Genomic DNA, 13,672 nt, shown 5'->3' with positions numbered 1-13,672 from the left:
GTTATGTGTAACTATCAGCACCCTGATCTTGGAACACTTTACTAAAATTTTCACGATAAATAAACATATTTAGGAAAATACAGAGCTGTGGGGTTCCCAGCTGAAATGAAGCAAATATATTTGCCTGCAAACTTCTTTCCAACAGCAATCTTTTCATCCAAGTACCTCTCCCAAGAAATCTAGAGCAGCGTTCTTGCATTTTAATTAAATGCCCCCCACTTACTTTGTCTTCAGCAAATCTGTGTGACTCACAGTACCAGGCAACTCACCATTTACACACAGGCAATTTGCATGCAACCACGCACACACGTGGTGCCAGGAACCTGGAAGCGGATTCTGGAAATGGGGAGCACCCTGAATAGTCTTCCTGGCTCGCAAGGAGACCCTCCCCAGAGCCCAAAGCAGACATCTTGTTTGGGCTTGGGGGGGGCTTGTTATGAGCCAGAGGGGCAGCAGGGCTTTGTGGAGCTGCTGAGCCTCCCCGCTTAACAGCTGACATGCGGAGTAGCGCAGCCGCCACAGCCACTTCCCTGCATGTCAGTTGTGCAAGCCAGACAAGCCGGAGGGGCAGCGTGGCTTCCTTGACTCACTCAGCTGACATGCAGGGAAGCGGGGGGGGGGGGGGGCTGCTGCTGCACTATCCCGCATGTTGGCTGTTAGGCAGGGAGGCTCAGCAGCCTCAACAAAGCCCCTCTATGGAGTCTCCTTGCAAGCTAGTAGGACTCTGGAAAGTGCTCCCAATATACATGATTTCAGTTACACATGCGACAGTGTAACCCCCATGTAAATTGGGAGTTGCCTGTATGGCAAAAATGTCAAGCCTACAGCGAACACAGGGAAGGAATTTAAATATCACTATTTGTAGCCATTCAGCGTCAGGGAATAGTAGGTCTTACCTGTGTTCCATTTATTCAGGCTGGAAAACACTCTAAGTGAAAAGAAAAATGTTATTAATAATAATAATAAATAATAAATTTTATTTATATCCCGCCCTCCCCAGCCGAAGCCAGGCTCAGGGCGGCTAACAACAATAAAACAGTACAAAAAGTACAGCATAAACAACATTCTAAAATCATTCATTATAAAATTAATTAATTCAAGCCACTGGCAACCATTGGGCCAGAGCTCCGCGAAGATTGCCGAGGGAGGGAGTCAGGCTGTGCCCTGGCCAAAGGCCTGGTGGAACAGCTCTGTCTTGCAGGCCCTGCGGAAAGATGTCAAGTCCCGCAGGGCCCTAGTCTCTTGTGACAGAGTGTTCCACCAGATCGGAGCCACAGCCGAAAAAGCCCTGGCTCTAGTTGAGGCCAGCCTAACTTCTCTGTGGCCTGGGACCTTCAAGATGTTTTTATTTGAAGACCGCAAGTTTCTCTGTGGGGCATACCAGGAGAGGCGGTCCCGTAGGTACGAGGGTCCTAGGCCGTATAGGGCTTTAAAGGTTAAAACCAGCACCTTAAACCTGATCCTGTACTCCACCGGGAGCCAGTGCAGCTGGTATAGCACCGGGTGAATGTGATCTCGAAGCGAAGACCTCGTAAGGAGTCTCGCTGCAGCATTCTGCACCCGCTGGAGTTTCTGGGTCAGTCTCAAGGGCAGCCCCACGTAGAGCGAGTTAGAATAATCCAGTCTGGAGGTGACCATCGCGTGGATCACAGTGGCTAGGTCAGGGCGAGAGAGGTAATGTGCTTCAAAGGCGGAATCGCTCAAACATATGTAGAAAACACACACACAATCTACACAACAACCACTGATTTCTGAAATGAAAACACAACAGAAACTGAAAACAGTGTCCAGCAAGACACTGGGTCAGTATAAGTGAGTATGTGAATGAGTCAGGATTAGGTCCCTGGCCGGATGGCTAAAAAGAGAAATAGATTATGTTGCTTTATTTGTTTTTCCCCCGTTATTAATGACCAGTGTAGCGTTTTGTAAATAATAAAGACTCTGAGAAACAGAACCAAATGGTGTTTATTCCTGTAATGGGAATTTCACTAAGAGACAGCTGGAATGCTGTTGCTGCTGCACAGAAGTAAAAGATTCAGGAAAACTTTTCTGTAAAGGGAACTCTGCTGCAGAAAGAAATGAAAACCCAAGAGTAGATGCTCACACACCAACAAATAGAACAGGCGGAAGCTTGCAAAATGCAAATTGAAACAGGATAAGGTATGAATTATATCACACACCAAACGTGGATAACTCACTGAATACTAATAACACAAAACTGGAGCATTTCTTCATAATGGAAACTTTGAAATGGAAAATAGTCTCAGACAGCTGGTTTATATGTCACTAGTTAAAGCCCAGTAAAGCTTATTATATGCTACAGAATAACCACTCCTCATTCTATCCATCCATATTTTTATTTGAAATAATGATACTGCTACCATAATTAACCAGGCTTCTATACAACAGAGCCAGTCCCTTGCCTTCCTCCAGGTGGTCCATGAACACTTAAAAATTCTGCCACGGATACGCCAGTACTGCAAGGCATGCTGTTTTGTCTTGGGGGCAGCCTGAAAATGACAGGGAGGGTGGCCTTTCTGTGTCAAGTGATGCCTGCCTCAGTCAGAATACACAGAAGCAGTTGTCACATGGATCTCTACCATCACACTCTGAACTCCAACATAAATGCCAGTGCTGATGAAAGTGAAGAGGGGTGGATGCTCAACATCAGAGGCGCCAACTTTTGTTGCAAATGGGGACAGTGGTGGCATGTGTGCACAGGGTACGTGAGTGATGGGATCAAATTCTGGGGGGAGCCCAACATAACTCAGTCCCAACAAGATGGTGTCCCTGCTTAACTGGATAGCAGAAACTCACACTGTTTGAAGTTTTGTAAGTTACCAGTGAACCATTGACTGTTCGCAATGAGGAGCCAAAGTGTTTTTTGGAGGCATCTGCAACTTGTTCTCCAGCTAAATTTCACAAACACACTAAAAACGGACAGACCCTTCAAAATGCAGTCTTTCACTTTCTGGAAACAGCAACGTTACAGAAATCAACTTACTTCTTTGCGTTTTCAAGCAGCTTTCCGTATATATTGTTCTCTCTTCAGTTCTCTAAATCAAAGTGTAAATTACTTGAATTAAGAACGTTATGAGATACAGTCAATTTTATTCTATCAATGTCTAATAAGAATTTTAAGTCAAAATAAAAGAAAGAAAGACCTACATTGTCAAATTATGTACTCCAACTGTGCAAGCAACAGCTTCAGAAGTTCTTAGTTAAGCTCCAGAAAACCAGAATACAGTGGATGTGACCCAGAATAAAAGTGGGTCCTCTGCTTCCTGGAATGTTCTTTGAGCTGGCCAAGATGTTACAAAAAAACATGGTTTCCAGATATGTGAATACGCCTGCCTTGGCCTTCCCACTTCCCACCTCTCTTCTTGTTTATACCGTTGTCTCAGAACAAGCAAGGATGTTACACAATGTTTTGATTCTATCTTGTTCTAACAAACTGCAGTTTAACCACCCACCGTACTCTAAGTCAGGACACAACGGAGAGCTAATCTCCTTGTGGCTTCACAACAGTAGGATAGTGGGAAATGCATGAACCCGAGTTTCATGTAAGCCAATTCACAGAATGGGAAACTGGTTGCTCATTACACCTGAACCAGCCCTTGCACTGAGTAGGAGAAGCCACGTGTACAAAATCCATAGCCTACATTGGTCACTCCAGGCTGACTCACACCCATCTGGATGGAAGATAAAAGAAGTACTGAAATGGGATTAGACAAAGAGATGTCTAAATGAGCATTTAAAGTTACCAGTGAATGCGTAAATCCACAGCAAGACCCAGTTATTTCTTCACCGTAGGACAACCCTTACTTCATGAACACAGAACCAATTACCAATAAACGGTGTTTTTTAGTTAAAGAGAAATGAGTGAGTGTGCAAAAATGTGTTATTTCTCTAATACAGCAACCATATATTACAAAACTACTTCTGCCAACAAGCAATTCACATAAAAATTGTCATGTGGTTTAATCAATATGCAAATCCATTTACACATCTGAGTTCTCTAAAGTGTCTTGTGGCTATTTTGTTTTATCTTATCCTTTTTTTCTGTTAGCTTGATGTGGTTGTGGTATCATACTGTTAGGTCTTTGAATTATTAACTACTAAATGAACTGCTTAATGTGATGATAACATTGATATTGGATATTGTTTTGTGGTCTACTGGTACGTCCTATTACATTCATTTAATCTTCTGATATGTTTTTAAATCAACTGCAATTGTTGCACTGGTTGTTATATTGTAATGTATTATAATTGTGGTTACTATACTCTATATATCCTATGAACCACTCTTGAGCACAATGTACTTGTGAGGAACAGAGTATACAGATAAATTGGCTGTGACAAAATGGAAAGTCTGAACCATAACATTCATTACTGAGATCCATTTACGGTACCTCATCTGAAAGCAGTTTATCCCGTTCCAGCCTAAGCAGCTTGCTGTTGAAACACTTGTGTGGGTCAAAACACCTGGAGCATTCCAAGCTTGAACCTAGCTTTTCCCAGAAGCCTTTGCACTTCTGTACCTTAAGAGAGAGAAAGCGAGAGAGCGAGCAGAGAAGTTATTTCGTCCTATAAACAAAAGTTAAGCAAAACAAGATAATGAGACATGCAGAGTCTAGCTTTGGTATGCAAAGAGCTTTAAAGTGAGTGATAGAGAAATTTTGCATCACCCAGACATTAACCTGTTGCACAGCCTCAAAACTGATAAGTTCAAATGTTTATACACTGAAACAAAATTCATGCAACCATCATTTTTCTCCTGAAGATGGGGAATCTTGAGAGTAGGTTTGGTTATACTAAATCTTCAGATATTAACTTCAACAATTTAGTTGCATGCTGAAGTATTTGGCAGTGACCTTGCTTGTAATTTTAACGCATGCTCAACGTTTTCACATCAGTACAACATAAAACGATTGTGTTGAATGAAACATTCACATGGATTCTGAAGGAAATATGAAGTCAAACAATAGTCCTTGAATCCTGCCTGCTCCTGCTTAAACATCTGCCATATAAAATCCACGAGGGTGTGGAATTCTGATATTACTCTGTGAAAAACAGTAAATGTTGGAATCACTTCAAAATCCAGGTGCTTAAGGCATTTAGTGCACCATTCAGTCTCAGAGTTTGCAGGTATTGCCTCTTGCAGCAAGTATGCGACAGTATTTGATAGAACTGTTGAAAAACAATGTGGAACAATAGTGTCCCCTAGTGGAAATTTTGTAAAATATGGTGAATTACACATAACCTACATAAGTATTTCTGAAAACCACAAGCATGCAACTCGCTACCCTGCTAGCAAGTGTCTCCTATGCAGACATACCTTTAACACAGGTAGTGAGATAATGTGTGTTCTGCATACGATTCCAGGGATATCCTACAAATACAAGAACACAAGATCTTAATGTAGGCTAGGAATGTGGCACCAATTTTCCCTGCAGACTTGGATAGCAGGCTATGGGGAAAAAGGGGGAATAGTCTTCTCTTCTGTGCTCAAGGTTGCTTCAAGACAACCTGCTTATTAAGCATTCATCCCAATTTGTTTGCAAAAAAACTGCAGGGAGTTTAGACAACTTTGCGTCAACCAACTGTTGCCCCACATTTTTCAGTGCATTTTCCTGTAACTTTGGGAAGTCCCATTTTGGCCGTGGGTTTGTTGTGCAAGAGTAACACATCCTCTGTAACTGCACAACCTCAATTTGCTGGTCTGTGACTGAATCCCACACAGGAACAGTGGCAGCTTGATACCGCCCCGAGTTTCCAATTATGGGGCCATATTAAAGAGGAGCGATTACAGACTCTTAATTGAATCCTAGCTGAAGAGAAAGGGTAAGTTCTTCACTTCTGCATTTGTCTTACCTCATTCCAGTACAGCAGTGGTGTATATGGTAAAACACTATCCAGTTTGCTGTCCTTCAGACACATTCTCCAGTACAAAGAAGCTGAGAAAATTGAGAGAACATTTCAATGAAGGCTTTTGGCAGCCTCCAAGTCAACGTATTTCCTGCAAGTGTTCCAAAAAATACCAGGAGTTCAAAGAATATATCAGATATGAAGAATCGGCATGGGTTTCCTTGGGCTTCTCAGGGACCATGGTTCAAATTCTCTCTCAGCCATGAAGATCTCTGAGTGACCTTGGGCTAGTCAGCCTGACTTAAATTCCCCTCCCAATGGGTTTCTCCTCCAATGATTCATGACCTCTGAATTTTTAGGCAAACAAACTCATGTGTACAGACCCCACACTACTTCCAGTCTGATGCCAGTCCGAGAAACACCTACCAATGATAAGTTCCTGTATGGGGTCAAATGTAAAACAAGTGGCTGCATTCTCAATAATCCACTGGATAATCTGTGAAAGTAAGAATATGAAATGGTCAGCAAAGATTGAGGTGTGAAGGTTTACAGTAAAAATATAAGGACTTTAAATCTCTGTGCTTTCCTTTCCTGAGTCAAGACTAAACACATGCCACCTTCCAAATAACCTACAAGCAACAAAGCTTCTTCCTCCTGCCATTTTGATTGGCCATCAAGTCTCCCCAAATCATCTGAACCTTACTGTCGTCTAATTTTTTGCATGCAAATTTATACAATGTGTGCAGATTATCTCTGGAACATTTTCTAGTTTCCCCAACTCTCTACCACTGTACCCATCCCAACCAGATTGTGGCTTTGTTCTGACCTACTTTAGGGCAAGCCAGTGAAACTCGTTGCGAAGCTAAACTTCTGTAGGAGCTGGGTTAAAATTCCTACATATATATGGGCTCCTGCTTTCAGATTGCGGCATATTTTTAATGCCAATATTGGGACACATGGCTTTAGCAACTATTTGCTTAATAAAAGGAACTGTGCTGTTATGTTTGACACACAAAATGGCATCCACCTTTGTGCTGCATGAAAAAAATGAATCCTTTTCCCACCTGGGTTTCCAATTCCTTAGTGCTTCCAATATGCAGAAGTAAACAGTGAAGTGCTGCCAGTCTGTCGTTATCCGACTTGCTGTTCCACAGAAACTGCAGCAAGGCCTGCCTGTTTATCGCAACGGTAAATATGCTTCCTGTGCTGCGATCCAAGACCATCGACTTGAGAGGGGAAAGGAGGGCGTTCGTGTGCAAGCTATTAATTTTTGCATTCCCACCTGAATAACACAGGGTTGCAGAGAAGTAGTTTACATTTCACACGGCACATTAAAATATACAAATCCCCTCGTGCCCCAGTGTAATTTCCATGAGGAACAAGCCCTATAATACACTAGTGACTTTCACCCTTCGTTTTGCATGCTTCAGTGTATGACTAATGTCCGGTATATATGGTGTGCTTTTCAGGTGAGTAAGGCTGGTGGCATTTCTCAGAAGGGCTGCAATGCTTTTGCCTTTAGGTGACTGAAAACATGAATCAAGGCAGGAAAGGAACCTCCCGCATCACATGTTTGCCTTTATTCTAAGAGCTTTCGAAAGCTGTGGGTCCTGTGCTACGTGATCAAAGAAAGCTAGCACTGACACATGACACATGAACAGTATTTACATTAAACTAATGAAGGGCTCACCAGATTTGAAGGGAGAGCAATGGAGGATGCTCATCCACCTCACCCAATCTAACAACTATATGGCTTGGTAAAGGTAAAGGTAAAGGTAAAGGGTCCATTAGGTCCAGTCGTGGCCGACTCTGGGGTTGCGGCGCTCATCTCGCTTTACTGGCCGAGGGAGCCGTCGTACAGCTTCCAATCATGTGGCCAGCATGACTAAGCCGCTTCTGGCAAACCAGAGCAGCGCACGGAAACGCCGTTTACCTTCCCGCCAGAGTGGTACCTATTTATCTACTTGCACTTGGACGTGCTTTTGAACTGCTAGGTTGGCAGGAGCAGGGACCGAGCAACGGGAGCTCACCCCGTCATTGCGGGGATTCGAACCGCCAACCTTCTGATCGGCAAGTCCTAGGCTCTGTGGTTTAACCCACAGCGCCACCCGCGTCCCTATATGGCTTGGTATTACATATTTATTTCTTAAATTGACATCCCACTCTTACTCACGGAGAAGTCCAGGCAAGCAAATAACAAATGAAAAAGGATTTAAAACCTGACATAGAACCCCCAAATACAGCCCCCCCTCAGGGGGTATAGCAGTTTTGTGGGGGGTGGGAGAGGTAATTTTTGTCAGGATGTCAACATAGAGAGAGAAACTTAAAGCTCCCGTCTCGTCATAAACCCATTCCAACCTTCCTATGGGATCATGTTTTCAAAGTGGGGGGAAATATCCCACATAAACTGCCTAGCTTGTCTCGCAGTTGGAAGAGGAAAAGGTAGGATCACATTCGTGTTTTTGTTTTACATTTGGTGGGTGGGAGCAGGTAAAAGAAAAACTAGAACCATGCAAGCATGCGGTAAAAATGAGAAGATAAAACATTGAGGCTGCAATTCTAGACACAATTCTATCTGGAAAGGAGCTAGGGTTGCCTTATTTCAAAAAGTGAAACTTAGCCAAAGTTGTTGAGTTTTTGTTGTTGTTGTTTTGGTTTTGGAAATTCGCCAAAATCCAACACGGATTGCCATACGTTCAGATTTTCATGGACATTTCAGCAATTTCTGCCCAGACACTGCTTTCAATTTATTGCAAGGTCAAACTCAGTAGTTCTCATACAAACCCCTTGTTTAAATTAATGGGGCCTGCTCAAGAGCGCACAGTGTATGATGTTCTCCTGTGCAAACACCCATTTATCTCCAAGGCATATGCGGTCAAAATATGCTGGTGGAAGATGCCCTCAGGGCATAATCTGTCTGTGCACTGAGTACACAGTGGTGTAAATGGCATCTTTGCCAATTTCCCGAAATTTCATCATTAAAGAGCCAGTGCAGAAAACTGGGAAAGAGCACGACAGTACACACTGGTTAGAGAACTTGAGGCTTTGCTTTTAATTTTATTTTTAAGTTTATTGTTCTTTCTATTTTGCATTGTCCATGTGGGTTTCATTTCTGTAGAGGCACCTGAAGGAGACAGAAGGACTTTCTGTTGAGAGAAGCTGCTGAAGAACTAATTGTTAAAGAATCCACTGTACCTGTTAGAAAGAAGTTATAGCACATCAGGTCAGGATGCCGAGTGTTGAGAAGATGCAGGAAGTGTCCAGGTAAGTAGACAGCCACATAATAGTCTGTAGTTGTTTTCACAACAACCAAACATACATACATTCGGGGGGGACGGACAGGAGAGAATTGTTAATTTTGAGCACTTAATTATCCCTACAGCTCAGGTTTATTTGAGATATGAGTTATTCAAAACTATTGTATTCAAAATATTGTTATAGATTTGGAGGGGGGACCCCCTAAACCCTAGAAATTAATAAATGGTAGGATATTGATTATTTGGGATCTGCAGGGAGAATACAAGCTGCAGAGGAATTCCTGGGCTAGCCTATGCAAAACCACCTGGCCAAGCTAGGGCCATTAAGAAACCATGAAAGGCCATTGAGGGCCATTGGTAATGCAAGAGAACTGCCTTCCCCACCTTCAGGTGTGAACAGGGACAGGGGTTTGGAAGGCTGCCTGGGTGTGTCTGGTAGCAAGGGGTTCTGGGAATAAGAAGCAGGAAGAAAGCAGCCATCTTGGGCAGGCTGGCTGAAAGATGACTGCACTACTGCAGGTATAGGGTGGTATACAAATTTAATAATAATAATAATAATAATAATAATAATAATAATAATAATAATAATAATAATAATATAAACCGCTCTTGAAATAACCATGCAGCCTGAATGTGTAAATAGGTGAATAAACTACAGTGGTATCTCCGGTTGTGCACAGGATCCATTCCGGAGGAGTTCGCAACCGGAGGTGCCTGTTCTGCGCATGTGTGTGGTAGAGCGCTTCTGTGCATGTGCGCACAGCGAAACCCAGAAAAATACTTCCGGGTTTGCCGCGTTCGCATCCTGAAGGATACACAACCAGAGGTGTGCGTATCCACAGGTACCACTGTATATTTTTCAAAGCTACAACAGCCTCTGCCATGTCTCAATTCTCCAAAGGACCATAGACGCCAAGTGAGTGCCTGGAACCCCAGGGGATCTTGCCGCTGCTCAGCAGAAAGAGAGGGAGGCACCCAACTTTTGTAACAATGTTCTATGTATGTTTAATCTCATTAAAACCAGAATACTTGTATCCTGTATGTGTGCCAACTACATGACTCCCAGCCTAGTTTCCTTTGCCAGCAAAAACCACTCCTGTGTCTCAGAGGCACAATACACAAGGCAGCAAGATTTATGCATGCCGTGCCACAGGAAATAAGCAGCCTGGTTATTCTCATTTCCCCCCAAAGGCATGCTATGGTCTCATGACTGTAGACAACTAAAGCTACTTGCTAATGCCAAACGAAATGAAGGTCAATACAGAAAGATTTGCTTATTTAGCAATCATCTTGGGAAAGCGTAATAGACTCATGTAAGACAAATGAAGGAAAATATGTACATTTCCACTTTTCACAATAAAAAAACCACTTAAGGATTTTTGATCAGAACTGTATGCAATCAAGGGAAGTACTGAAGGAGAAAGAGGAAGTTAGAAACTTACCAAGATTTAAAAAAGTAAGATCTTTCACTTCTGATGAATCCCCTCTTTCCAGAGTAATAGTATACGTTTTACTATAACCTGCAAAGGATTACGGGGGGGGGGGGGGTATTTTGGTATACCACAGACAAAGTCAGTTTTCTACAACTATTCCGGAACAAATAATAGAAAAATAGAAATTGGAAAGTTCCACCTCAGCTAGGTTTGCTAGAAGCTTCTTAAGCATCAGAAATCTGCCTCAGAGGAAGTTGTGGATTAAATGCTTTGTAGCCTATGTATATCTACAGTGGTACCTCGCAAGACGAATGCCTCGCAAGACAAAAAACTTGCTAGACGAAAGGGTTTTCCGTTTTTTTTTTTGTTTTGTTTTTTTTTAGCTGCTTCGCAAGACGATTTTCCCTATGGGCTTGCTTCGCAAGACGGAAACGTCTTGCAAGTTTGTTTCCTTTTTCTTAACACCGTTAATACAGTTGCGACTTGACTTCGAGGAGCAACTCATAGAACGCGGTGTGGTAGCCTTTTTTGAGGTTTTTAAAGACTTTGGTGATTTTTGAAGCTTTTCCAAAACTTTTCCGAAACCGTGCTTCGCAAGACAAAAAAATCGCAAGACGACAAAACTCGCGGAACGAATTAATTTCGTCTTGCGAGGCACCACTGTACTAAGAAATGAGGCCTACTGAATTCTCTGGTCGTTTCTCTCAGATAAGTGTGTGTAACATTACAGAACCAACTCTTCTGCTTCCGCTTGCATCACAAAGTTCAACTTTGAGCTGCAAATTATTATTAACTGAATCTTCTTGGATTGTGTCCGGTGTTGCTGTTCTGCTTGCACAAAAACTCCTCTCGCCTGCAACCCCGCTCCCTTGCACCCTCAAAATCTGTTCATGAGGGTTGAGGGACCCTCGAGAGGAGATACTGGGAGCGCAAATGCAGAGGCAAAGAAGGGAAGTTCTGTTGCGCAAACAAGACTCCATTTGTGCAGCACTGGATAGAATCCTCTGGTTTATTCACTGAAGTGCAGATATTCAGGTAATCGTGTCTGGGGGATTGGGGTTCCCATTTATGAATCAAGGAAGCCAAGAGCAGGCCTTGAATAAATTTACTAAGCAAAACCCCAAAAAGCTTTGTTTAAATAAATAAGTACAATAAATTTCAAGCAGGCAAATTCCAAAGTCCTCTTGCAAACCATAATATTAATGTTGTAAAAATACTGCTTAGATTGTGTTGACAATGCAAAATTCTATGATGGGCAGAGAGTACTTTTGAATTTGAATTCTTGTATTTTACATCAACAAAAACAATGAATTCAAGAAGATATTTTCCATACAGTTTTATTAAATAGTTCTTTCCTTTTGGTGCTTTCACTATCTACTTTATTCTTTACAAAATTAAATAATTGAAATTAGACGTATTTCCTTTTGAAATTTTGGATATGAAACAAAAGCAAGCGTCAAAGGGGTAAGGAGGATTGAGGGGACAGAGATTAAGATAAATACAAATCCTATAACAGAATGAGGCCTTCTAGAATACAAATAGCAAAGTTTGGACAAGATGCATTAGGTTGCCATCCTATCCACACATACCTGGAGAAGCCTCACTGAACTCAGTTGGGCTTACTTCTAAGTAGACATGCACAGGAGTGCCCTATTGACATACCTTTATGTAAAAAGGACACGGAGTATGTTACTTCTTCAGGACTAGCAGGAACCAGGTTGCAGCATATGCAGAGGCATCCTAGAAAAAGAAGAAGAAAGTGTGTTCCAGACAAAATTGCAACTATAAAATGTCCACTTTAATATTAGAAAAATGAAGTGATTAAAGCCCAGTGAGGAATGATACTTCCATGGCTACATGCATATCTGTGAGTCATCTCCCTGTGGTGGTTTAGTTAACAATACCAATGACTTTTCCTTTGCAGACTTAAAAGGAAACAGAATGGTACTTGGACTAGATCCATTTCTTCAGTTCCCCAAACTCTTTCAGTCCTAGAAGCTGAAGGAAGGAAATCTCAAACACATCTCAAACAGTTTGACCCCTTGTGCTCAAAAACATGGTAGCTCTAACCTTTCCTCTCTGAACTACGCATTTTGCTCTAGTAACATTCAAGCTTCCTGGGAGGAACAGCTGTCCCTTCTCTCAGACTCCCTGAAAAAAGCAACTTGTTAAATACCGTACTTTTCCGTCTACAAGACGCCCCCATGTATAAGGTGCCCCCTAGTTTAGGGGAAAAACCTAGTCTTATACATGGAAAAATACAGTACTTAAGTCACTTGCAGCTGTATTATACTGGAAGCTGCAGAGGATATTTCATTTCAGTTTTTCCAGCCTACCCACTATGGAAGAAGAGTTCAGATGCAGAACACACGTTATCTTCCTGTACAGTCATACCTCGGGTTATGAACACTGTGGGTTGCGGACTGCACTGAACCTGGAAGTACTGGAACGGGTTACTTCCGGGTTTCGGCGCTCACGCAGAAACACAAAATAACACCATGTGCATGGACAGAAGCGCCAAATTGCGCCACGCACATGCACAGACACGGTGCTTCAGGCTGTGAACGCTGCGGGTTGCAAACATGCCTCCTGCACAGATCACGTTCGCAACCCGCGGTATGACTGTACTGCCAAAATGTGTTGTAGTCATCTCTCACACACCTGTAACACTTTAGAGGGCAAATCCATGTGATATTGTGCACTTAAGGTGTGAATATCAGAAGTGCTTCCTAAAAAAAAACCTTTATGCATGTTGGATAGTTGTGGCTCAAAGATCTAAGACATGTATGCTCATTTATTATATAATAATGTGGTGTGTCATCAAACAAGATCATCCTTCAACCTGAAGTACTGGTATTACATTTTGGGAGTTCTAGTAAAATTTTCTGCTAGTAGTGGAAGTGGAATGAATTCAACTGAGAGACAGGATAATTACACCTCTGAAAAAAGGTTTGCTTTTCATGTCTGTATCAAGGCAAAACACAGTGATCCTCAAACACCCTTCACGTTACCAAAAGAAATAAAAAAGCAGAAAGTAACATACACATTAATATATTACTTTGAAATGCAAGAGCTGTTTCGTTACACCACTCTTGAGCTCAGGTACTGATGTGA

General features: G+C 42.3%; 1 protein-coding gene across 1 annotated transcript in view; it reads right to left on the bottom strand.

Moving 5' to 3' along the window:
- GSAP (gamma-secretase activating protein) overlaps positions 1–13,672 on the bottom strand; it is a 51,861-nt gene that overhangs the window by 16,858 nt on the left and 21,331 nt on the right. Inside the window, exons 13-22 of the mRNA XM_077935773.1 lie at positions 12,221–12,298; positions 10,568–10,645; positions 9,064–9,156; positions 6,933–7,150; positions 6,295–6,364; positions 5,875–5,957; positions 5,339–5,392; positions 4,413–4,541; positions 3,005–3,056; positions 897–926 (exon numbers count right to left, since the gene is read on the bottom strand). Of these exons, the coding sequence (XP_077791899.1) occupies positions 897–926; positions 3,005–3,056; positions 4,413–4,541; positions 5,339–5,392; positions 5,875–5,957; positions 6,295–6,364; positions 6,933–7,150; positions 9,064–9,156; positions 10,568–10,645; positions 12,221–12,298 (885 nt within the window). The remainder of the gene's footprint in view (positions 1–896; positions 927–3,004; positions 3,057–4,412; positions 4,542–5,338; positions 5,393–5,874; positions 5,958–6,294; positions 6,365–6,932; positions 7,151–9,063; positions 9,157–10,567; positions 10,646–12,220; positions 12,299–13,672) is intronic.

Source organism: Podarcis muralis, chromosome 10 (genome assembly GCF_964188315.1).
Source record: "Podarcis muralis chromosome 10, rPodMur119.hap1.1, whole genome shotgun sequence".
In the NCBI taxonomy this organism is placed as follows: Eukaryota; Metazoa; Chordata; class Lepidosauria; order Squamata; family Lacertidae; genus Podarcis; species Podarcis muralis.
The sequence above is the reverse complement of the archived record's forward strand: the minus strand, read 5'-3'. Positions and strand labels throughout refer to the sequence as shown.